A 25,753-nucleotide genomic window follows, 5' to 3' on the forward strand; every position below is an offset into this window, starting at 1 on the left:
CTCACTCACCTCCCCTCCACACTCTGCTCAGGTACCTCCCCTCCACACTCTGCTCAGGTACCTCCCCTCCACACTCTGCTCACTCACCTCCCCTCCACACTCTGCTCCCTCACCTCCCCTCCACACTCTGCTCACTCACCTCCCCTCCACACTCTGCTCACTCACCTCCCCTCCACACTCTGCTCACTCACCTCCCCTCCACACTCTGCTCAGGTACCTCCCCTCCACACTCTGCTCCCTCACCTCCCCTCCACACTCTGCTCACTCACCTCCCCTCCACACTCTGCTCCCTCACCTCCCCTCCACACTCTGCTCAGTCACCTCCCCTCCACACTCTGCTCAGGTACCTCCCCTCCACACTCTGCTCCCTCAACTCCCCTCCACACTCTGCTCACTCACCTCCCCTCCACACTCTGCTCCCTCAACTCCCCTCCACACTCTGCTCAGGTACCTCCCCTCCACACTCTGCTCCCTCACCTCCCCTCCACACTCTGCTCAGGTACCTCCCCTCCACACTCTGCTCACTCACCTCCCCTCCACACTCTGCTCACTCACCTCGCCTCCACACTCTGCTCACTCACCTCCCCTCCACACTCTGCTCACTCACCTCCCCTCCACACTCTGCTCACTCACCTCGCCTCCACACTCTGCTCACTCACCTCCCCTCCACACTCTGCTCACTCACCTCCCCTCCACACTCTGCTCCATCACCTCCCCTCCACACTCTGCTCCCTCACCTCCCCTCCACACTCTGCTCACTCACCTCCCCTCCACACTCTGCTCACTCACCTCCCCTCCACACTCTGCTCACTCACCTCCCCTCCACACTCTGCTCCATCACCTCCCCTCCACACTCTGCTCACTCACCTCCCCTCCACACTCTGCTCACTCACCTCGCCTCCACACTCTGCTCACTCACCTCCCCTCCACACTCTGCTCACTCACCTCCCCTCCACACTCTGCTCACTCACCTCGCCTCCACACTCTGCTCAGGTACCTCCCCTCCACACTCTGCTCCCTCACCTCCCCTCCACACTCTGCTCACTCACCTCCCCTCCACACTCTGCTCAGGTACCTCCCCTCCACACTCTGCTCACTCACCTCCCTTCCACACTCTGCTCCCTCACCTCCCCTCCACACTCTGCTCACTCACCTCCCCTCCACACTCTGCTCCCTCACCTCCCCTCCACACTCTGGTCACTCACCTCCCCTCCACACTCTGCTCACTCACCTCCCCTCCACACTCTGCTCAGGTACCTCCCCTCCACACTCTGCTCACTCACCTCCCTTCCACACTCTGCTCCCTCACCTCCCCTCCACACTCTGCTCACTCACCTCCCCTCCACACTCTGCTCCCTCACCTCCCCTCCACACTCTGGTCACTCACCTCCCCTCCACACTCTGCTCCCTCACCTCCCCTTCACACTCTGCTCTAACCCCAGTGGATCCACATTAACCAACTGATGTTTGTGTTATTCGTCTTGGTTCATCTTTGTCTGGCGGGTGCCTGGGCAGGGGTGAGCCCTCACTATGTGCGCAGTGCTGAGGACGGGGAGGCCTGTCTTCTCTGCAGCAATCACTATAAGCCCCCCAGTCTAGGATTCTCATTTGGAAGAAGTGCAAAATAAAAATGATCTAAGGTATGCAAAGCTTACAAGTTTATTAGTGGCTTGTGCAGTAACTTTTAATGCTCTTGGGGCCATCCTAGCAACAAATTCATAAAAGCTTAATTTTTATACAAATAGTTTTATTACAAATTTGAATTCTTATGAAATACACATTTAAAGAAATTACATAAAAGGCCTTAGTAGTCTTGAAAACGTTTTGGAGAGTTTGAGTGAAATGTCATTTCAAGCATAGGTCCGAATCTGCCCTCCTGCGATCCATCCGTTCCCCTGGTGGAGTCTGTGGACAGCGCTCATGAGCAGCCACGGTGGTGGCCTGCGTGTGCTCATGTGTAAGAATACTGACACTCGGATTCAACAGAGCTGCTTGCAAGCCAGGATGCAGAGTGAGGAAGGCTAATGGAATGAAGGCCTTGAATGTTGTTGCTTTTGAAGTCAAGTCATTCAGTTTGTGGTTAGTGTTTAAAACCCTGAAAATATTCAATACAGAATCAAAAAACAATAAGTTCAAGGTACATCTTTCATTGTCATAGACACCATATCCATGAACCTGGGTTGGTTTTGGCAACACATCATTTTTGGTTTGGAAGTGTGCAAGGAAAGTTGATGTTTCACATTTGGTATCCTACTGTTGAAAAATCTATATTCAAGGACAGCACAGTCTTCAAAAGAAGGAAACTAGGTAAGCTTTATTTTAACAGTGGAAGTTACACTAGAACTTGACCTGCCTAATTGCTGACATCTATATAAATTACTAAAATATATATATATATATATTTCATTTCTGACTACTTTTGGACCATCTTTATTCCACAGGAAAGTTGTAATTTCTGCAAAAGAAGCTGCATAGTACCACACAGAGCAGAGACAGAGTTCTGTTTGGGGGGTTGGAAGAGATGGTACTGAGTCCGTAATTCCATTTGGAGGTTTGAAGAAACTGGCTTTACACTACTATGACTTGCACAGACCGAGGGACCTGGATTTTGAAACACTGGACAGTGGTAAACAGTCAGGCAGATCTGGGGGGCAGTCCTCTGGTACAACACAGGATGAACGTGGGCAGTGGAGAGCGCGGAGGCGCCGCACACCCCTAGCACCTTTGGTTTCCAATGGAGTTCTCGCCTCACACATCAGTGCACTGGGTTGCAGGTGGACTTACATTTCATTTCATCAAAAGTGCCACTGGTATGCCACTATGGAAAGCCTATCCTTGTCCTTTTCTCCTTCAGCAATAGAGACCAATGAAGCAGGTGTGTTAGTTACGCGAATTCCTATAAGGCACTTTATGGTTTTCATATTGGACAGTGAGGTACACAGGATATATTTCTAGGGTTCGTTGCTGTTAAAAATAAAAAGAAAGGAGGAGGAGGAAGAGGAGTAGCACCATGTCGTGACGGTAGCTGAGGGTCAGGCTTCATTATGTTCTTCTCATACAAACTTGGCAGCGGCTGACGTGCGTGCGTAGCTCCCCTGCCTTCAAGGTGGATGGTGTGGGCTTCCTGAAATGCAAGAGGAAACCACTGGTGTCATCTCACTGTGCACCAGAAATGCAGCTCAAGTTCCTCAGACCCCTGCTCAGCAGTTTCTAAGGAACAGAAACGCACTGGAACCTGGATCCAGCCCCAATCTGATGATTGGGCCAGGCACATGTGGCTCCAGGACACATGGAGCACTGAGGGTGTTGTCACATGCACATCCAGTCCATGCCACCCAGGGGCCAGCCAAGGGCACCAGCAGGTTGGGGCCCAGCTGAAGTCAAAGCTATGTGGCCCCTAACAGTGGTGAGCCCACTCAGAGACCCATCCCAGAAATTCCAGTTTTAAAGAAACAAACCAGCTTTGTTGGACAATGTGACAAGTCACAAACCTGGAGTGAGTGTAATGAGGCCTCAAACTGCTTCCATAACCTTGAGGGGTTTACGTGCAGATGGTGGGATTTGAAGCCAAAGAGAGGGAAAAACATGTAATTGCCTAAATTCTTTGTGATTCTAGAAAATCTACCTTATTTTGATCATTAGAAAGGTAAAATCTGACTTAAAATTGGTACTAATCAAATTCTGTTAAAAGTAAAGCAGCCGTGTATAAGAATGTCATATCCTAAAATTGAACCTGCTTATTTTTAGCAACTCTGGATGCAAATCCTAGTGCTCCTGAAATAATTTTTCATATTAAGGGTATATTGCCTCATTTGAGAAGGGACTTGGTTCATTTTACCAAGCTGCTAGTTTAAAAAAAGAAAACCCCTTTAACCCCTATTAGCCCCTCAGCGGAAGCTCCACATCTGGGAGGCGAAGAGCGCTCATTTCCGTGCAGGGCCACCCTGTCTCTGTGGAGCTGACGTCAGGTGCCCAGGTGCCCAAAGGCCTCGCATCAGCTACTGTTAGGTGCGTGGTGCTGTTCTGGTGTTCAGAGAATAACGAGTGTGTTCTGCCTTTTATGATCTAAGCTGGAAAAAAAGTCAGATGGTAGCAGAGTTCCACATAACTCTCTGTAAAGGTGAAGACAGGCCGTCTCCAGGGGCGAGAAGCAGCATCGGGGCAGGAGGGTTAGAAACGCCTCCTGCCTCCGCCCCAGAAGGGGCTCCAGCTGGTGCTCAGTAATCGACAGTGGATTCCCACGTGCCCCTGCCCTGTAGGATGGGGACGGCCTCCAAGTTCCCTCCAACAGGTCAGCAGCCACCGGAGACGGTTGCTTTAGGGTGAGGTCTGGGTTCCAGATTTTGCTTATCAATGTTGGGCTGCGTTTGAGTTGGGTGATTTTTATTTGCAGAGGTCTAAGACCTCTTCTGTTCAAAGTTGCTCTGCGCTCCCCTAATGTGGGCTGCGCTCAGCACTGCAAACACCACGAGGACAAACACCAGGGCCTCGCATCCGTGGCCACGCACGTGGCATTTTAAACACGCTCCGAGTGAAGACGCAGGTGCTTCAGTCACATCTGAGAGCATTCACCTCAGAGGTGGCAGAGGACCTCTCCCCTTCACAGCTCCTCAGTGAGTGGGAGAATTAAACTGTCACCTAAGGTTTGCTTTTGACGATCACCTAGGTCACCTGCCCAGGTAGAACAGAACCCAGTATTCAGCACCGCTCGGGAAGAGGCACTCCCCCTGACTGTTCCACAGCTACCTGTGAGCCTGGGCCCTGGAAGGTGTCACGGGTCAGGTGACTGAACAGGAAAGCCAGAGGGGGGCAGAGCCCGACAGAAGAGAGGCATTCCAACTCACTTGAACATCTCGCTTCTCTCTATGGTGGCGAGCCAAAAGCTGTAAGCGTTTGCATAGTAATTACAGGTCCCACGCCCGTGACACTCGATGAACGGTGCGCTTCTGAACTCTTCCAGACAGGAGCCGGGGGACGCCAGGGCTTGGCCAGAACCTTCAGCACCAGCACTGGTGTGCTGCGGAAAAAAGGGAGCGTGTCAGAGGGTCCCCGTGAGACTCACCATCCCAGGAAGGAGCCAGGGTGCTCCTGCTGCACAGCCACGGGCGCCTGCCTCGTGTGCACCCAAAAGCCACCACCAACCGGCAGTGCCAGAAATCAGCCAGGGCTCCCACCAAAGTAGGAGAGGCCCAACCCAGCTTTATCAGAATTCAAACACATGCGGCCCTTACGGTGCAGCATTCCTGACACAACAGCACCTGTTCCAACTAGGGACATTAAATGGGAAAAATGTGTAAATAATGCTGGACCTGAGGGCACAAGGGTGGAACCCAGCCTTAGCGGGCAATGAGGATTCCTTGCCAGGGAGGAGCTGCCAAGTCCTGGATAACTCCCATCTTACAGGTCTGGGACCGTACCCTTGAATCAATGCTTCCCAGAGGAATAGAATAAGCTACAGTGAGCACCTCCAGCAGCGCTGAGTGTCCTGTTTCAGGTGGCCTTCCAGGGGAAATGGATCCTGGTGGCATCTAACATCCAGGGCAGCTGGGTGGCAGGAGAGGGGTCTTCACTGCAGGACAGGCCCTACGCTCCCACCTAGGGCAGCTGCCACACCTGGAACCGGCACGGGCTGCCAGCCAGGGCGCCCGTGTTCCCTCCCATCCCCACCTTTCTGGTGTCAAGCTGTGTATATTAGTAAAACACGTGTCCCCAGGAGCTGGCTCCCCCTGACCCTGGACGGGGCTTTGCCTCCGGAGGAGCAGCTCCTGGTGTCTGGGCACTGAGATGCAGAGCTCCTGTGCTGCAGGAAGAGGCTCATCCCAGATCCCTCCTCAGAGCAGCGGCTCCCCCAGCAAGGAGGGCCTGACTGGGCTGTCCCACGCCCTGCAGGCCAGGCTCCAGGGCACACTCTGGATGGGGACGGTCCATGTGGGGGGACATGCCTGAGCAGCATGGTCCAGAGAACTTTGAGGCATAGAGGGGAGGGGGCTTCCCTGGAAATGCAGCTTCCCCAAACACTCACCATCACGAAGGAATAGCCAATCCACAGCGACGACCACCCGTTGGGGCACTGCGGGATCTGAATGGTCTGACTATGCACGGCCATCACCATGGCTGGCGCCTCGCACACGGCACATCTGCAAGGAAGGGAGCGAGCTCTTAGCAGGCTGCAAGCTCAGATGCATCTCTGGCCGTCCACTCCTCCACCCAGGGTCTGCCCGCAGGCTCCCTGCCCACTTTCTCACTCAAAGGCATGCTGACTCCGTGGTGGCCTTGAGCCCACTACCCTGAGGCTCAGAGCCTTCCTGGCTATATAAACCCAGCATTAGCACTAACACATTCAGTTCAAAACCAGAAGTTATTTAACTCCTTGTGCTAGGAGCGGAAAGGCGAAGGCCAAGTCCTAACAGCAGCTGTCCTGGGGGCTGGGGCTGCAGGGCCCCCATGTCTCCTTTGTGCAGCTCGGTGCTCCCGGCTTCTCTGCAGTGGGTGCTATCTCAGGAAACAGAACTAATGCTTGGAGAAAAGGGGAGCCCCAGTTCTGGGACACAAGAGCTAATGCTCTGAAGAACCTCTCATGCAAGAAGCACACTTGGTGAACAGGGCGAGGAGGATACTATGTGCACTCCAGCACCTGTGGCCGGATGCCACGTGAGCCTCCTCCAGGGACCTGGGCAGACTGAGGCCAGCAGCAGAGCTGTTCTGCTCCTGCCCTCTAGTCTTGGCTGTTCAGGGTCCAAGGCTGTCAGCGTCCACTGAAGTTGAGCTGACTCCTCCCCAGGACAGGACCCGGCCATGGCTGGCTCAAGTTCAGTGGCTGGACTGTACCCCAGACTAAATTCAAACCCCACAGTGTTCTGACCAGGACCCACCAAGGAAGGGCCCTGATGGGGGAGACTATCTTAACCCAACACACACCAGCAGCAAACTGCCTGTCAAGCCCCACTGTGCGCTGAGCACCCGCCCTCTGGAAAGGAGTGCAAATGGTAAGGATCAGAACGAGTTCTGCTGGGACACTGTCATGAGAACTGATGTGAACTGGTGTCCCCAAATTATCAGCTCCATCTTATCAACACTTGAGTGCGTGATTTTCTACATTATTCACCCAAATGCAGATGAATTAAAAGCTTCAGTTAAACACGGTCCCTGAATGAGTCTGTCCACCTGCTGCCACCTGCCTCCTACACACAGGAAGCAGCAGGGTCTGAGGACAGGGTTGTCATTCCAGGCAGCCTGGGTGCTGGGGGCTGCAGGTGCCACGGAGAGGTGGTCCTGCCGTTGGAAGGGTGGCCAGGGAACACAGGCACAGGTTCAAAGAGCTGTCAGTCCTTAGAATTCAAGCTGTCCCATGCCCCATGTTACTCTTGGAGAAACCAAGGCCACAGTTAGCGTCAAAGCCGGGGCCAGACCTCAGCTCTCCTGGCTCTGAAACCCTGGGTCCTTCGACTTGAGTGACTGAACAGTCATGGATTTATGAAGATTCTTGTCTGCAGAAAGCCAGAGAAAGTGCTGCGAAAAGGTCACAGCCCTCAGGATTAGAGTGTCCGCAGCGTCTCTGCTGCTCAGCTGAAGGATTCCCCCTAAGTAAGAGTTTCCAAAACAAACCTTCAGACCTTCCCCACAGGAAGACCCCAGAAGAACCTGTAGGTCCTGAGACATTGCTGGAAACTCCTAAGTTAAGGTGACCATGGAAACCCGCAGCTCAGCAATGGGGAGAGAGGGGCCGCATCCCTGCAGGAGGGGGTGGCTGGAGGCCTGACCAGGAGGCCCCTTTGGGCTGCATTTCTGTGCTAACAGGGATGCGTAAAGCCCCGAAGTGTGGACTTGAGACACTGAGGCAGCCTTGAACCTTGCTTGTGCTCACAGAACCAGGGCCCTTGCTGGAAGTGCTGTGTCCACAGAGAAAACGTGCCAAGACACACTTCTCGACCCGCTTTTGGAATTTTGTCAGAGCATGCCAAGGCCCATGTCTTCAACCAAATGTCAGCATTATCAAGTAAACAGGAAACATAAATGAATAATTGTTTTCTACCTGTTGTCCAAGGAAAGCTAAAAAAGAAACCCATGAGAGCAGTTAGTTTTCCTTCCAGTGCATCCGGCATGGTTCTGGGCAAGACAGGTGTGGGAACAGGACCGCCGAGGGGCACTGGTGCCCACGTGGGAAGCACTGTGTGTACCCCTGAAGCACCATGTGGGAAGTAAGATGCCAACATTCAGCTTAAGTCCCATAAAATAAGTTTTCTGATAGTCAGAAAATCAAAGCAAGCCCTCAGGAGGTGTCCAGTGCCAGGCGACCCAGCGCTGTGACCTCCTACAGCCTTATGGCTCCAGGTCCCTTGCGGTGCAGCCCTCCTAGTATAATCCATCTTCCAGGGCTGCCTGCCACCAAGCCCCCTTCCCGCACACAGGAGGTGCTCATCAAGTGCCGGGAGGGGAGCCGGCGGCCAGCACCGCGCCTCTGGTCAGCTGCTCCCAGAGTGGTCACGCTGCCCCCGGCCCCTTCCTGTTGACTGTGGGGCACTTGAGGGCTCCCGGCTCTCCTCATAACAAGGAGCGCTTCACTCTATCTCCTGCTCACGTTCCCAAGGGAATCTCCCCCACTCATTCTCCCTAGCCCCTATCATGTATGTGTAAAGGTACAACATGGAACTCCTTAGTCAAACGGATTTCCTCATTTGCCACTTTTCTGTTACAGCTGAGTACAGCGAAGCAGTCAACTTTCAATTAGATGGAAAGAGCCAAAGACAAGACCACCATGAACTTTCAGTCCTGACCATTTCAATTTCCTGTCTTCCTGCTGGGCTGGCTGCTGGGGACCTGGAGCCCGGTCTAGACATTAGTGTGGTGGGTACTTAATTGGGAAGTCACTCGGTCAAACACACTCCCTCTCTATGGCTACAACGTCACCCCAAAGAAGCAAGACTTGGTAGGATTAAGAGGACCATGAAAAAAAGATCTCGCTCTTGTATACATTTTTATGTACAGAATAAATCTGTGCAGTGATTATGTGCAAAGCACAGCTACACACCAAACCTGTGAGCAGATAAGATAAACACTACGCCTGTGGCATCCTGGTTTCCTGGAACCTCTTCACACCCACTGGGACACCCACTGGGACAGCCGCTATTGGAGGGGCAGGCCGGGGTGTGCAGGAGCCGGAGCCCCTGAACACGGTGGATGGGAACGTGAAGGGTGCAGCCACCGAGGAAGCTGATAGGTTTCTCAAGAAATATAAAATGGAGCCACCACATGATTCCACAGTCGTCCTTCTGTATGTGTGTTCTCAGACCTGCATGCCCACGTTCAGAGCACTCAGTCACAACAGTCATGGTGCGGAAACAACCTGGACGTCCCCTGGCCGGTGGGTGGATAAACGAAGGGCAAGCATACACAGTGGAATAGTACTTGGCCTTAAAAAGGGGAGGGATTCTGATACCAACTTCCACATGAATGAGCCCTAGAGCACTGTGCTGAGGGACAAGCCAGTCACAGAAGGACAAGCCTGGTGCCATCCCACTCACATAAGGCACCTCGCACAGCCAGTCATACAGAGGGAAAGACGGTAAGGGCTGTGGCTGGGTGGGGCAGGGCCAGTGTCTGAGGGCAAGAGCCGCAGGCTGGCAAGCAAGGACTGTGCAGATGGACATCGTCAGGGGCGTGTGACAATGTGCCTGTGCTGCACCCACTGCACTGCCACTCAAGTGTGGCTGAGATGGTCGCAATCAAAAATGACTGATTTTTAAAAAACTTGATTTAATGCTTGTGTGTAGAAGCAAATGTGATTCTCTAAATAAGATGTCTTTAAAGGCTTTTAGGGAGGTTATAATAGGAAGGAAGGAAGGAAGGAAGGAAGGAAGGAAGGAAGGAAGGAAGGAAGGAAGGAAGGAAGATTGAAAGTCACCATCCCAAGAAAGTCACCATCCCAAGACTTGCAGAAGCACTCAGCCAGATCCCCACACTCCAGGAGGGACAGCCACCACCACAGAAGTGGGGTCTTAAAATGCTGTCTTAAAACTCACCCTGCCTGCCCATAACCTTTAAAGAGAGCAACTGCTTCTGTATTAAACATTTGGGGGCTGATTTCCATTATGAAACTCAGAAATCACCACTGTAAACCGACTCGCAATGAACTGACTTATCAGCTATGTTTGGGAGAAAATGAAAACACAAAAATAAAGTCCAGACTCCGAGAGGTTTTCTTCCTCAATTACACATCTGCTCCCACGCGTGGTGGACTCACCTGCTGATAAACGGCCGGATGTTGTCCCCAGTGATGGGCGCCATGGACATGGGCATGGGCTCCGGCGTGGACAGCCAGTAGGAGTAGTCGTTGCGGGAGGCGAAGTTGCACACGTTGTTGATGTTGCAGAACAGGAAGGGCATCGTGCTGAACTTGCGCAGGCAGCTGCCGGCCGTGCCTGGACAGGAGAGAGGGGTCTCTCACATCCTTGTCTACCTCTAGTCCTCAAAGCCCCGCTCAAATGGAAACGGTTATCAGAAAGCAGGGAGTAGAGATGCTAAGAGCCCAGGATTACTACCAACGAGCATTAAATCAAGTTTAAAATTATCAGGCAAAGGGGAACCGGTGAAGAGTCAGGTAGGGCATTTTTTATAAGAGAAACAAACCCAGTTTCCAGGGGAGAGAAGCCTTGCCCTAGAGCTGGATTCCAGAAGGAACTGAACATGTGGATCCTGACAACAGACCGTCACGTAGTGGACGGGGCTGCAGACCAGGCAGCGAGGCCCTTGCAGCACTGCTTCTAGATTCTATCCCCAACCAACTGCCAATCAAAGTGCTCGACATCAAGATGTGATGGGTGGAGGGTGTCGGCAGCAGACAGGACAAGGACAGATGCGTAGCTCTCTGCTGATCTACACTAACAGACTGACCAGGCAGAGAAGATGTGGAGCATGTCGGCCAGGACAATAGGGACGTGTTTTAGACACGCAGCAGCTACCGGCCGTGTTGTCAGAACACGGTGCAGGCTGTTGGGTGCGCGCCGGGGGATCTCCACCCTTCTTGGGGCTGGAAGATGAGATCTACAGCTGTGTAAAGCATCAGCCCTCATAGTCCTCGCTTCCCATCAGCAGTTCAGGGCTGCTGAACTGACGGTTCACTTATAGAGATGGAGGGAGACGGGTGGAGCCCTCCTGAGGAACCTGTGCCCTTAGCGGACTCCTCACCAGGGCAGCAGGGTGGGGACAGTGAGTATCCCGGCTGGCAGCTGCACATTGCACTGAAGGGAACGCAGACCCACGGTGGCTTACCCAGATCCTGGCCATGGGCTCGCTCGTTCCCCTGCACGTAGAGAAGGGAGTACCCGTGGTAAAGGATTTTGGTCCCAGGAGGACATGATGGGTCATCTGTTGTCTGACTGTGCCTGGTCACGAGGAAGCCGTGGTCGACGGATGGGGTGCCTGGGGGCCCCATGGATCCTGGCAATCCATCAGGGCCGGGTGGGCCAGGAAACCCTCTTGGACCTATAATACAGAGACAAATTATTTCCTCTAGTTACAATTAGGTTCCCCAGAAAACTCTCAAAACCATCATCTCAAACGAGCTATTAATATTTTTTTATTTCCACTAAGTGACTTGCCTTTTCACATTACAAAAAAAGTACCCAGAAAAGTACTCAGGGTACTGAGTACAAGCACCTACCTCCTCCAGGTGGTCTCCCCTCCCTTCCTGCACACCCCCTGGTGACAGCTTAAGGAGCCCTGCCATGTGCTGGACCCAGAGCACATGCTCAGAACACCGAGTTCAAGCAATAGGGAACACACGGAGGCGGATTTGGTAGATAAACCCAAGCGGGTGGATGCATGCACACTCATGCACACCATTCCTAGAGAGTGCTGGGCTTCCCACGGCCAGACCGAGGTCACACAGGACTAACCAAGGAACCTCACGGGGCGAGCAGCACAGAGCAGTAAGACCCGCGGACACGGGTCCTTCCATGCCCTGGGGTGGCTTTGCCAGAGGCAGGACTGTCACCGCCCTGCTGGTGAGCTCCTTGTTCAGTTAGCCTCAGCCTTAGCCCACTGTCATCGTGGGTGGCCACCTGAGTTCCCGCTTCCCAAGGAAAGGGGTCGCCATAGCGGCCTTTGGGCCAACGCTGGCGTCATTATCTTTCACTCTCCTTTCCCTCGTCCGTGGCTCCAATGACTCTGCCTAGCTTCAGCCCACTTCTCTCTTAGGACCCCACGTGGGGCCACCACCGTTGGCCACCTTTCAACAACATCTGGAAAATGCAAGCCTGATCCTATCTGCCTCAGCACAGAAAGGAACCACAGCTCAGCTCCTCCGTGAGCCTATTTCTAAGACACACGCTTCCTCGGACACCTTTCAAGGGATCCTCTTGGTTCATTTTCAGGTTTCCGCACGCCTGGGCCTACTGTTTCTAACCAAAAGATACAGGTCGTGGGTGAGGAGGTTGGGAGGTCACAGCAACCTACCAGGAGGCCCGAAAGGTCCCGTCTCTCCTTTCTGGCCAGGGGCACCGTCAAAGCCAGGGGCACCTGGGGGTCCAGGCAAGCCCACCGAGCCGGCCACACCTGCAGCAAGAGAGAGGAATTTGTGATGTGGTCCTCAGTGGCAGCAAGCTGGGTCCGCCCCTTTTTATGAGAGCTCTCCAGTCATACACAGTCGCTGGGTTCATCGTGACAAGCTCAGACATGCATGGGAATGGATTTCAGTTTGTGATCACTCTTCCCATCTTAAATGTCTTTTTCAGCCTCTACAGACGAGAGGGGCTGCCTGGTCAGCCCCCAGCTGGGTGCTGCAGAGCCTAGCACAGGCTGCGAGAGCCACCAGCGCACTGACGTGCAGTGGGGGTGCTCCATGGGCCCCTGGGTTCTCCTGGATTCTGGCTGTGACTATGGCAGATGGTGGGAAAGGTGGTGTGGGGAGATGGGGAGACTCCACAAGCCTCAGTGTCAAGGCATCGGATGTCCCGACCTGGACAGCTTGCTGTTTTTGTGGGCAGCTCATTCGCAGGTAGCTTGACCCTTAGCTTCATGGATGCTGCCTGGAGCTCCTCCACTCTCCACCGGCCCCTAGCAGCTGCTTCCTGGTAGGGTTAGCTCAATACCTGGCCAGACCCCAGGTGAGGGTTTCCCAGAGCAGCGGGGCGCAGTAGCACCCCTGCCAGCTGGGCAGAGATCTGAGCTGCCTGGAGAGCAGAATCCCTTCACTCCAGGGGCTGCCAGCCGCCCCGCCTTCTCCCGAGAGGCTGATGTGCTAGTGCGCCTGGCCGGGCTTCTCACTGAACCTGGACTCATTGGCTGTGTGTCCCTCTGACTTTCCTGTGTTCTATTCTGGCTTTGTTAGGTCCCCGCAGAAGCTTCCCTTGGTTCTGATAGACACGGAGGGAAGTAAGTCGGATTCAAATGTGTTTGCGTAATGCTCACCAGAGGCTCTGACCCGAGGCACCCGAGTGAAGGGGAGCCCTGCCCGCCTCCCCAGCCCCCGCACCCTGCTGCACCACCCAGGAGCCTCACCTTGCTGCCCTTTGGGACCCGGAGGGCCCTGAAGCCCTTTCAGACCTGGCGGACCCTCAGGACCAGGGAGTCCTGGCTCCCCCTTGATGATATCGTAAGGACCTGGAGGGCCAGGGGGGCCTGGGAGACCTGTGGGAATCAGACACAATCCATCAATTGCACATTAATACTGGGCCAGGAACAGGCCCTGGAGTGGAGTCCAGGGTGAAGCAATTCAGATGACCACTTTTCTCCAAAGTAAAGTCTTACCAAAGACATAAGGCATCAGATCTCACAACACGTATTCAGTCTGCACATGCTTTTTACCCTAAAACCCCAGCCTCTTGGGACTGGGAAAGACACTGGGGTCACTCATGGAAACTCTCCACTCCATTCTGGGATGCCCACAGCAACCACCCAGAGCTGGCCTGCACGTCCAGGCACAGTGTGTCCTCCCCAGGACCTCAGCCTTGGCTGCTGTTAGGACGTTTTCTCGCCGTCCTCCCAATCTGCCTCGCTGGGCACGTAACCACTGCCCCCGATTCCCAATGGCTGTGCACTGCAGGTCTGGGAATGCGGAAGCTACAAGACAGAAGGTGAGGTCTGTCTCTGCCTCCTCTTCCTCAGCCAGACCCTAGTTCTCTCACTCCACCTTCTCCCCCTGCTCTTCCTTCCCCTCTTCACTCCTCATTCTCCTCCCTTGAATGTGGTTTTGAAAATTCAGCAGAGCCCAGGAAATACGGCTGCCCAGCACAGTGCCTCCAGGAGCTGCTTCACCCTGGCCCCCAGGGGAAGGGCAGCCGAGGCCCTTTCCCAGGCAGGGTCCTTCCTGCAGCCAGGACGCGTGCACTCTGCATGTGCCCAGAGGACTGCTCGCAGGACTTCGGAGCCTGGGAAGTGTTCAGTCTGGAGCCTGTTCTAGTCTTAACCGTCCCTCCTCCCTCCTCTGGACTCCCCACCAGGCGGAAGGGTACGACTTTCCAGACAAGTTGCTCATGAAAACAGTGTCATACAGGGACGCTGATATGCTACAAAGAGCTTCCGTCACCATTTCACATACGCAAGACCAACCCCCTCACTGGGGGGCTTTTATATCTCCCAAATCATCAGTAAGGTCCCCTGAGTGAACACGCTCTCCTACCTTTAGGGCCGGGGACGCCTTGATCTCCCTGATCTCCCTTCAGCCCCTGGAGGCCAGGAAGACCCTTTTGACCTAGACAGAAGGAGGATACCGTCTTTACACAGGGCTTGCAATGACACACAGACGTGGACACATGCACACATACACTCCCCAAACACACACGCATGTATATGTGGGCACACGCGTGCGTACTGTGTGTACACGCACACATGCACACTTACACCACATACACAGACACATATTCATGAAAACATATACGTACACACCATGAGCACATTTCCAAACAGGTCCTCAAAGAAGAAAAGGGCATTATTCCTGTTGGCTAAAGCATTCGATGGAACTTGTCCCTCTAAAACCAGAGACCACACTTTTCCAAGCAGGAAACAAACTAACATGGTCACAACCAGAAGGGACATGTGACACTGCTCATGGTTACAATCTGATTCACACATGGCCCCAAGTAGACCACAGGACACCTGCCGGCTGAGAGTTGGTTTTCAACTTTCATATTCATCATTCAGCAGTAAAAATGGCAGAGCCTGGAATCCAGGAGCCACCCAATGAATGCTTGCTGCTGAATACCTTAATAAACACATGGGTGGCCCCGATTCATGATTTCTTATTGAGATACAAATAGTAGAGGTGAACATGAGCCTTTTTTTTTTTTTTTTTTGGTGGTGGTGCTGGGGATTGAACCCAGGGCCTTGTGCATGCCAGGCAAGCACTCTACCAACTGAGCTATATTCTCGACCTGAGCCACTTACTCTTAATGAGAAAACCAGACTGTGTATACAGCCATTGCAGGATTATACAAATTGGGCCACCGCATGGAAAGGCCACTCCTGATTTGAAGAGAACCAGAGATCCTGCTGCCTGTTATGCAGCATCTCAACACCGAGGGCCTGTGGTTAGGGGCCTCCGAACAGCATCTGTTCAACAGTAAGGACATGCAGTTTGTCCTGTCGTACCTTGAAATCCTGGAACTCCTGGAGGCCCCATATCACCCTTGGAACCTGTGATTCCAGGAGAGCCGCCAATGCCCTAGACACAGAAAGAAAACGTCAGCGGGGACTGCTCAGACACATACCCGTCGCTCCAGTGACCTGGTAGTCAGAAAGTCGACACAGTGGATTGGAGTAGCAATGCAGCCCATGTTTTCTTAAATGATCCAACAAGAATGATGGAAACTCTCTGCGTGCCCACGTAGGGCAGTGGAAACTGTGATGATCTGCCCTGTCCTGGCCTGCCTTCTCTTGTCCATCCACATGGCAAGTTCCTTAGGAGCAGGGAAAGTCTTACCCCTGCAGCCCACCCCAGCACAATGCCAAGAACAGAGTCGGAACTCCACAGACACCTGTCAGGGAAACGTACCCATCCCCAACACTAGACCACCCTCAAAGGAAAATTCCCCTAAACACCCAAATGCCATGACTTCTCCAGAGTTAGCTCCATGTCATACCTGAAATCTGATTCTAATTAGGTAAAAAAAATTAAAACACTAGAGAAGGATTATTTTCCTTTACAATATAGTGATATTAATATATTTAGTATCATTAGATGATTTTCTTATTATTTCAATATAGTTATTCCATTCTGTAGGCATGGATACAACATTACAAAAAGCCCTATTATTTCTTACATTGATTTGCTTCTCTACCTTATTTTAAAAAGCATAGTAATAATAGAGCGTGCATAAATATATTTATATAAATACACAAATTTATACATATATGTGTATACAGAGAGTAGACACTGATTGGCACTAGAACTAGGAAATATATTTCTATGTTACCGACAAATTATCTATACTGTGTCACTGGAAAAATAATACAGCAATAAAGAACCTAAAGTATATTCCTGCTCACATGCGGTGTGTGGTGGGTGTGTGAGCACAGCACGGAGGACCAGCAGGTGAAAGTGATCTTGCGGCTCCACGCACCTGCTCTGCACGGCTGCTAACAGCACTTCTCAGTTCACTGACTGCGCAGTAACACGGCAGCCCTTTCCGCTGAGGAAGTGCCTTGTCTCTCACATGGCCCTCTACTGAGGAGCCACAGGGAGAACCGGGCTGCCCCAGCAGAACCCTGCTGGCTCCACAGACCTCCCCCCATCTCCCTGGACTCCCTCTCCCCAAGCGCACAGAGAAGCGGAGACAGAGGAGAAAAGAAACAGACAGAGAGCAGGGGTCCACACCAAGGCTTCCCTGGGACCCCAACCAAGCGTGTGCCTTGTCCCTGATGTGGTCAAGCTGAGAATCCAACCAAAGACAGTGCTCTGCTTGGAGTTGGAGGGACTGGTGTCCCGGCACCACAGGAGACCCAAGTTAAACAACAATGACTCCCAGAACATGAAGTGTGTAAATAGATTGTGATTTAGGTTCTAAACTACAATTTGCAAAAATACAATGGATCTTACAAATAGGTTGTAAAAAAATGTGATGCTGGTTTCCTGTTCTGGTGCCAATAAAGAAGCTGGTTACTGGCAAGAGAAGGAACTGACTTAGGGGCTAGGGAGTGCCACTCGTTTCTATATACATACACACAACAGCACACACAAGGACATATGGTTTTCTGCGAGCAGAACAGGCTCTTTCTCAAAGACAAACACAACAAGGACGACAGACGACAAGCCCGTCACTCACCGGCATGCCCTGGAACCCTGGATCTCCCTTGGGCCCTGGAATGCCGGGTGCTCCTGGCCATCCTGGATTTCCCTTGTCACCCTTCAGCCCATCAAGCCCAGGAAGCCCTGGAGGCCCCATAGGTCCCGGAAGCCCTAATAGGAGAGGAAAGGTGCATGATCAAGGTGGGAAGGTGCATTCCATGTACCTGTCCCCGGGCTGTGATGCCCTTCACTGACATCCAGCTGTCCCTCATCATGACCCCACCAGATGAACAACATAAGCCCTTAAGAAATAAAGGCCAGGCCCAGAAGGAAAGAGGGATGCATATGAATGCCAGGACCTCCTGACAAGGCACCCTGGAATCCAGGTGCCCTGGGCACCTCCGGTACCACCACCGACACTGGCGTCAGGTGGAGGGCGCTAGAGCTTCCTGCTGCTCTAAACCAAGCTCTGGGAGTATCTGTGCCAAGTCTGCTCCAGCAATTTCCTCTCTTGCATCTCCCTAATTTCTAAAGTTTCTTGACAGGATAGCAGAAAAACTTTCACCTAATAGGCCAAAAATACAGCTTCCAGTTCTAGTGAATGTTGTAAATGTCTAGAAACCTCGATTGAGAACATAATTGTTTCTTTCACACTAATTTCCTTGTGTGGATTCCGTCCCAGCCCCCAGCTTTGACACCTGGTGAAACACCCTTACCTGGCAGGCCAGGTTGTCCCTGAGGTCCTCGGTCCCCTTTGGGTCCCTCCACGGGGCGGCCGGGACTGCCTGGTAAGCCTGGCTGTCCTTGGGGCCCCGGAGGACCCATGAATCCTTGCTCGCCTTTGGGTCCAGGAATTCCGGGACTCCCAGCTAATCCAGGGAACCCCACTTCTCCCTTTGAACCTAGACAACAAAACAGTTTGAGATGGTGAAACAGAGCAGAACAGACTCAGGGCTCAGATGGGCAGGGGTGGCAGGAGAACGCGTCCCATCCTCCAGGCACCCACAGTGGGGAGCTCCCCAAGGCCTGGGAGGAAAAGTAACAACCAGGCTGCTCCCCTGGCCTGGGAGGGAGAACCTGGCTACCTTCTCCACACATTCTAAAAGGAGCCTTCTGTGGAAGGCACCTGAACCCGTGAGCAACTGCCCTGCTGAAGTGAAGGCTGGGTTGGCCCAAGGGCAGGGATGCTTTGGCTATTCTGGGTCTTTTATTCTTCCAAATGAATTTTAGAACTTTTTTTCCTAACTTCTATGAAGAATGACATTGGTATTTTAATGGAGACCGCACTGAATCAGTATACTGCTTGTAGTAATAGGACCATTTAACAATATTATTTCTGCCTAACCATGAACACGGGAGATCTGTCTGTCTTCTCATGAAATAGCTACAAAACACTAAAGAAAGAAAAGGGGCTTCTTCAACTGTTTGAGGTCTTTCTCCTGCTTGATTTGATTTATTCCTGGATATGTTTTCTTGGCTATTGTGAATGGGATTGTTTTCTTGATATCTTTCTTAGCAGATTCATTGTTGCTGTATAGGAAAACTATTAACTTCTGTGCGTTGATTTTGTAATCTCCTACCTTGCTGAATTTGTTAGCTCTAGTAATCTTCAGGTGGACCATTTTGGATCTAAGTACAAGATCATATCATCTGGATATGATAATTGGACTGCTTCCTTTCCTAGCTTTACCCCATTTATTTCCTCTTCTGGCCTAACTGCTCTGGGTAGAATCTCTCGTACTATCATTGAATAGGAGAGGTGACAGTGACGTCCTTGTCTTATTTCAGATTTTAAAGGAAATGCTTTCATATCCCCCATTCACCGTGAGGTTGGCTTTGTCTCTGTCATATATTTAGCTTTCATTAGGCAAGTTCCTTCTGTCCTTACTTTCTTCAGTTTGGGTTTTTTTCATGAATTGGTGCTGAATTTTGTCAAAGGCTTTCTCTGCAACTATTGAGATGACTACGTGATTTCTTTCCTTGATCCTATTTGTGTGGTTAATTACATTTATTGATTTGCATATGTCAAATCATCCTTGCATCCCTGAGATAAATCCAACTTGATCATGATGTACAACCTTCTTACTATGTTGAATACTATTTGATAATATTTTATTAAGGATTTTTGCATCTAAATGTATCTTGGTCTGCATTTTTCTTTCTTGGATGTGTTCTTATCTAGTTTTGGTAAGTGTGATACTGGCTTTGTAGAATGAATTTGGAAGTTTCCTACCCCTTTCCATTTCATGGAATAATCTGAGAAGCACTGGCGTTAGTTCTTTTATAAAGGTTGGGCAGAATTCAACTGAGAATCTACCTGGATTCTGTGGCCTAAAATATGGTCTGTGTTGTCTATGGCCATACCACCCTGAACGCGCCCGATCTCGTCAAATATGGTCTGTGGTCTATTTTGGAAATTCCTGGGCTTTTCTTTGTTAGAAGGCTTTTTATTATCGCTTCTGTATTGTTCCTAGTTATTGGTCTGTTTAGGTCTTCTGTCTCCTCTTGAGGAGACAGAGAAGTGGCAGAGGTGGCTGACAGGAGGGGCATGCTGAGAACATATCACCTTTGTCTCCTTTGCTCCCTGGAAACCCGGGGAACCCTCTTCCTGGTAGACCTGTGGGATAAGGACAGAAAGAGTCAGGACGCAGGGGCAGCACCGGAGGCCAGCTGTCCTGACGCACGAGGCGTCCGTGGTGTGCACGGACTATTCAGGGTAAGGTGGGAGCAGGAACACCCTCCTGTGACGGTCACAAGACGCCGCGAGTCCATATTTGTAACTCAGTACCTTTTCCTAGGCACCTTTCAGCTCAGAGCCCTTGAGGCTTGGCAGAAATGATCTGTAAATAAGAGCATTTCCTTCCTACTGCGGCTTGCAGGTGAACAAACTGGCCTTCTCCCAGGAGGTGGGACAGCCCAGAGGCACGGGGCAACAGACATGGGGGAAGGCAACAAGAGAATGGGCTCGAGGGGAGACTTAAGTGGGGTGGGGAGAACTTAAGACGACGCCAACAGGGACAGCCCCAAGTCCCCTCCATGTTCCTCCCCACGTCCCTTCGCGGGGGTGACTAGCTTCAGTCCTGAGTTTGCCCCCTCGCACAACACAGCATAGGTGACTGCACTGTCACAGCTGGTGCTGGTTCTGGGTCCAAGCTGCAGCCCTCCCATCAATGACAGGAGCAGATTCGGGGGCCCAATCCCACGCACTGCTTCTCAAATGGATGAGAGGCTGGGCAGAGTGGAATCTTGCTTTTGTTTCCGTTCTGTTTTATCATGACAAATGCCAGGGAGACGGGGAAGGAGAGCGTCCCACCTGAGCGCAGGCCTCAGCGCCCAGTGCTGCACCTGGCCTCGTCACCCAGCCCTGCTACTTCAGGCCCCCTTCCTCATCTGATCCTGCCCACATGTCCACATCAGGGCTTCAACAGTCACAGGGACACAAGCAGAGGCACCGCTGGTGACCTGTTCCTTTCACTCCGTGTGGTACAAAGGTCTCCTATGGGCAATGCACACTCCGGAGGGGAGTGGGGGTCGGAAATACCTGGTTCACCCTTCTCTCCTGCCGATCCTGGAATTCCGTCACTGCCTGGCTCCCCTTTCTGTCCGGCTGGGCCTGTGGGGCCAGGCTGTCCAGGAAGACCTAGAGAAATTCCACAGTCCCTCAGGGAAGCTCTCACAGCACCCTGGTCTGCATGCAAACTGTCCCTTCCAACATCCCCAGGACACTCCCTCCTGGGTTGACTTGGAGTCCCTGAGGTCAACTCTGATGACCTTTAGAGGGGACCCTCTGTGCTGCTAGCAAGATGTGACCTGACCCTCAGGCACAGGGGAGAATGGGGAGAAGATGTGTAAAGCACCCAGAAACTGCTTGGAGACTGGTCCTGGTGCCTTACAAGCAGTAAGCCCCTGGAAAGACCCTGCAGGACCCCAGACTTGATGCTCATCTGGAAAACGGAGGGTGGGACGGCCAGCCCCCAGGCCCCACCGCAGCGCCCAGGGCCCAGTCTCTCTGGGATGGGAGCTCCCTGCGGCTGCAGTTCCCAAGCTGCTGCTCTTCCCCATGTGCCCCGTCTATGTCCCGGGGGGGTCTCTACCTGCTTCTCCTTTGACACCAGGGACACCGTCCAGTCCCGGAAGGCCTTTGTCACCCTTCTCCCCAGGCAACCCAGGGCTTCCTGAGGAAAACACAAAATCCAGAATGGCCCATTAGCCTGAGTGCAGTGTCTGTGAGCCACCCGCTAAGGAGGAGGCCCAGCCACCTACCTGGATAACCAACACTCCCTGGAGACCCCTTCGGGCCCGGAGACCCCGGCATTCCTGGAATCCCGATGCTGCCCTTCTCTCCCTTCTCTCCAGGGCTTCCTGGGAACCCTGCTGCTCCCTGGTCTCCCTACAGGGTGAAATGAGGCATGTTAACTTCACGCCTGTCCCCGGTGCACGTCTGTAGGCACGTCTGTAGGCACTCTCTGGACAAGAGTGCACACTTAGGCCTCATCTCCAAAGAACCAAAGTCTGCTTCTGAAGAAAGGGCAGAACGGACGGGCGAAAGAGCGAATCCTCGCCCGTCCCTCCCCTCTCTCCCGAGAACTGGCCACCCTCCCCTCTTCACGAGTTTCTAGATTCTTCCTGGGGGCGAGAAGCCGTGGGCGGGAGGGGTGGCAGCTTCCAGCTCCTTGGGAAGTGCCATGGGCTGCGATGCCCTGGCTGCGAGACTGTTGATGAAAACCCACCAACACTCTGGGCAGACGGGGGCCAGTTACCTTGTCGCCAGGCCGCCCAGGAATCCCAATGCCGGGGAGACCGGCCTGCCCCTTCTCTCCTTTGGCCCCTTTCTCTCCAGGCAAGCCGGGGACGCCCTGTGGGCCGGGGATGCCGGGCACGCCCTTTTCCCCAGGTGTCCCTGTAACACACACAGTGGCAACGTGAATGAGAGAACTGCTCGTGCCCACCGCAGCCGCAAGAGGCAAAAACGTCAGCCAGGTCATCAACCCGCCAGTGATCCAGCTCCCTGTGGCCCCAGAGTCACCGCAGAGCCAAACCAGGAAATGCCACTGCCACCTTCTAAGACGGTCATTTGATGCAGAGAGCTAAGTGCTTAGAATACTAACCAATGGCACACACACCAAAAAAAAAACACGTTTATATCTTTATTACACAATCAAGTCTCCTTAACCAGAAATCAGAGGGGTTGTGAGATGCCGTGGAGTATAGAGTCAGGTGTGTTGGTACCAAGCTCACTTAGTCATAGGCAGAAGGAGGTAGCAGGAGCCCTGCCAGGAGGGGCAGATGGGTGCCCTCTCCCTGCCCATTCCAAGACACCCGGGCAGTCCTGCTGGTCTCAGTGCTCTGCCTCCCCCTGTGTCCCTGCTCTTTCTGGTTCTCTCCCTGGAGCAGATGCCTATGGGAAGGCGTGAAGGCAGAGCAGCCAGAGGACCACTGTGGACTAACCCCAGGGACCTGGGGGCCGAGATGCTAGTGCTGGTGGCCTGAGTGGGGAGCCAGTGTCTCCCAGGGAGCCGCCAGCCCAGCAGCCAGGTCACTCACAGATGACGCACAGGAGAGTGTGGCAGGCTGGGCTTTGTTCTCTTACACTGAGAGGGTCTTTTAGCAAGGGTCATGGTGTCAACCCAACGCCCCATCCCTAGGCAGGGGGCATTCAGAACTGAGGGGGGTGAATCCACGGAAACACGTGGCTGCTGGGGAGACGCCCGGCTGGTGAAGCAGGGCTGCTCTGCAGACACGCCCGCTGCCCACCCACATGCCTGCAGAGTCTTAACCCAGGTTACCTGGCAAGCCCATGCCACCGACCGCTCCTTTCGGTCCAGGGAGTCCTGGAACCCCTGGTGTTCCACTTACGCCGGGGTCACCCTTAGGCCCTAGCATAACAAAGAGAAAAGTCGAATAGGTTAACCTCTATGAGAAGGGCAGGGTACCTCCTCAGCAGGACTCTGGCACACGGTAAGCCCGAGCTCCGACCTACCTGGCTGTCCGGGGTGCCCGGCCTGCCCATCCTTCCCAGGCACTCCTGGTGTCCCAGGGTCTCCTCGGGATCCTTTGTCACCAGTGGGTCCAATTTGTCCTACATGTCACAGAAAAAAAAAAAAAAAAAAACAATTAAGACCCACGTTTGTTTAGAAGGAACCCACTGCAGGGACACAGGGTGGTTTGATTTACTCATGGAGAACCAAATATCCCCCCCACACAGCGAGGCACCTGGCTCCACTTTTGCGTTAAAGGCTTTCCTCCCACGCACCTTTTTCTCCTTGGTCTCCCTTCTGTCCCTTCATGCTGCCCATGTCCACTTTCTCCATAGACCCTGGTTTTCCAGGGAGCCCAACATCCCCTTTGTCGCCTTTGAAGCCAGGGTCCCCCCTGGGTCCTGAGGAGCCTGGGAAGCCGTGGTCCCCTGCAGAGGAAAGAGAAGCAGCGGGTGAGGCCTGGCCCTGCCTCACGGACGTGGGTATAAGGTTCGCCATTCATCCAGCTTCTTGCAGCAACCGATGAGGCTGGGGAAAAATGAAGGACCCATGCAAAAGTGACATTAGGTGGCAAGTGCTGGAGTCACGTGGGAGATTTGACCCCAGGGAAATGAACAATAAAGCCCATTTCGGAACTTCATTATTTGCTAATATTTCTAATAGACTTCACTTGGCTAATTAGCTCAGATAATCACTTGTCTTTACCAGTCCTGTTCATAGTGCCCACCGTTCTTAACAAGGTACAGAACAGGCATTTTCCTGTCCTACTAAGCAAATGCCCTTTTTGTTTTGTTTCACACTTACAGTCAATTTCTCTTTTAAAGAAAATCATTGTGGAACAATTTCAAATAACAATAAAGAAAAATTAGGACTTGAAAAGAAGCCAGGTTTGTCCGACTGAAGACTCCACCACGTTCCACAGAAGGAGCCAGCGCACCCTGAAGGCAGGCCCTGCTCCTCCCGAAGGCCCTGTGCCTGAGACTCAGATCCCAGGAGAGGGGTCCTCCAGCCCCTGGCTTCGCCCTCTGTACCCCTTCATCTTCCTCTTGGAATGCGACAGCGTGTGCAGCAAGGCCTGACCCCCAAGATGCTCAAGAAGGACACACGGGGTGTTGGGGTCTGCCAGCCCCCCTACCTTTTTCTCCAGGTAGTCCTGGGGCACCTGCGGGTCCTGGTGAGCCTGGCTGCCCTGGGGTCCCCATGACACCCATTTCTCCCTTGGGACCTGTGGCCAAAATGAAGGAGTCTGAACATTTCTGCACATGGAACATGAATAGTATGAGCTAGGAAAGAACGCGGTGAGACCGTCCCTCACCATCAACCCAGGCAGAAGCCACCCACCTGGGAACCCTGGAATTCCAGGTGTGCCCTGCTGTCCGGGAAGGCCAGGCAGCCCTGACTGTCCTGTGAGGCCGGGAAGTCCTTGAGACCCTTTGTCTCCTTTAGGGCCGGGCATGTCGAGGCCTGGGAATCCAGGGAAGCCTTTCTCTCCTTTGACTCCAGGGGGACCTGCAGTTGGGTAGAGCGAAGGTCACTTTAGAACCCTGACTCCTCCTTTCTGAAGGAAGCACGTGAGCAAGCCATCCTTGGGGCCCTGAATGACACCAGCGCCTGGGGTTCCCACGGCGTGAGTGATGAACAATGTCCTGAGAGAAGAGGCCACCCCTTCCTGCCCTCAGTGTCACGATCACAGGACAGTTGTCACTGCAGGCTCTGCCCTACTCCCCTGCACCACCATATTCTAAGGTGATTCTTATAAAGGCAAAGGCAGCTAGACACGGGCTCGATCTGTGTTTTCAGCAACCTCTTAAGCCTGCTGTGCAAACACTACATGGAGTATATCACTCAGAGATGCTTTGACACATAGAACAATCTCACTGGGAGGAAAACAATAGAAATCTGTGACTCTGTGTTTCAGCAAACGAGCAAACCCACTTCACAAACTAGAATTTCCTTTCTTCCCTTCACTTCGGAAATTGTGCTTCTCCCTCCTCAATGGCAGCTGCAGTGTCTGCATCGTCTCCCGGCCCATTGTGCTTGGGGAAGGGACCATTCAAGAGAAGGGCACTTTACCTGATGACCCTGGTGGTCCCTGTCCTCCAGGCGGGCCCATAACTCCAGGAGGGCCTATTCCGGGAGCTCCGGGTGGTCCTGCTGGGCCTTGTACTCCAGGGGGTCCGGGGTCACCTGGAGGGGGATGACCATACAGGTTCCATACCACACGCAGGCCACCCACACCCTAGCACCACCCAGAACCTAGGTCTCCATCAGCCATTCAGCACATGTGCATAGAGCACCCAGAAGGTGCTCTGGGGCGAGAAACAGACCCCGTCCTCGGCACAGTCTAGACCCATGTGCCAGTTACCTCTGATCCCCTGAAGCCCAGGTGGGCCGATGGCCCCGTGTTCTCCAGGAATGCCTGGTCCTCCGATGTTGCCCTTCTCCCCCGGTGTGCCAGGAATGCCGGGAAGACCTGGAAGTCCCTTGAGTCCTGGCAGACCAATGCCAGGTTCTCCCTGAAAGTCCCCAAAGCAGAAGAAGCAAATCAGTCGGC

The 25,753-nt window shown here is 53.1% G+C and overlaps 1 protein-coding gene across 1 annotated transcript in view; it reads right to left on the reverse strand.

The window, feature by feature from the left end:
• Positions 1-1,636: 1,636 nt before the first annotated feature.
• Col4a1 (collagen type IV alpha 1 chain) overlaps positions 1,637-25,753 on the reverse strand; it is a 130,159-nt gene continuing 106,042 nt past the window's right edge. Inside the window, exons 30-52 of the mRNA XM_027938860.2 lie at positions 25,565-25,715; positions 25,273-25,386; positions 24,541-24,708; positions 24,335-24,424; positions 23,475-23,627; positions 23,202-23,300; positions 23,008-23,097; positions 21,982-22,121; positions 21,485-21,611; positions 21,316-21,396; positions 20,763-20,861; positions 19,788-19,838; positions 17,938-18,123; positions 17,259-17,392; positions 15,586-15,658; positions 14,618-14,689; positions 13,498-13,626; positions 12,454-12,552; positions 11,269-11,481; positions 10,241-10,418; positions 6,023-6,137; positions 4,845-5,017; positions 1,637-3,124 (exon numbers count right to left, since the gene is read on the reverse strand). Coding sequence (XP_027794661.2) covers positions 3,043-3,124; positions 4,845-5,017; positions 6,023-6,137; positions 10,241-10,418; positions 11,269-11,481; positions 12,454-12,552; positions 13,498-13,626; positions 14,618-14,689; positions 15,586-15,658; positions 17,259-17,392; positions 17,938-18,123; positions 19,788-19,838; positions 20,763-20,861; positions 21,316-21,396; positions 21,485-21,611; positions 21,982-22,121; positions 23,008-23,097; positions 23,202-23,300; positions 23,475-23,627; positions 24,335-24,424; positions 24,541-24,708; positions 25,273-25,386; positions 25,565-25,715 — 2,817 coding nt within the window. The 3' untranslated portion in view covers positions 1,637-3,042. The remainder of the gene's footprint in view (positions 3,125-4,844; positions 5,018-6,022; positions 6,138-10,240; positions 10,419-11,268; positions 11,482-12,453; positions 12,553-13,497; positions 13,627-14,617; positions 14,690-15,585; positions 15,659-17,258; positions 17,393-17,937; positions 18,124-19,787; positions 19,839-20,762; positions 20,862-21,315; positions 21,397-21,484; positions 21,612-21,981; positions 22,122-23,007; positions 23,098-23,201; positions 23,301-23,474; positions 23,628-24,334; positions 24,425-24,540; positions 24,709-25,272; positions 25,387-25,564; positions 25,716-25,753) is intronic.

This window comes from Marmota flaviventris, chromosome 4 (genome assembly GCF_047511675.1).
Source record: "Marmota flaviventris isolate mMarFla1 chromosome 4, mMarFla1.hap1, whole genome shotgun sequence".
Classification (NCBI taxonomy): domain Eukaryota; kingdom Metazoa; phylum Chordata; class Mammalia; order Rodentia; family Sciuridae; genus Marmota; species Marmota flaviventris.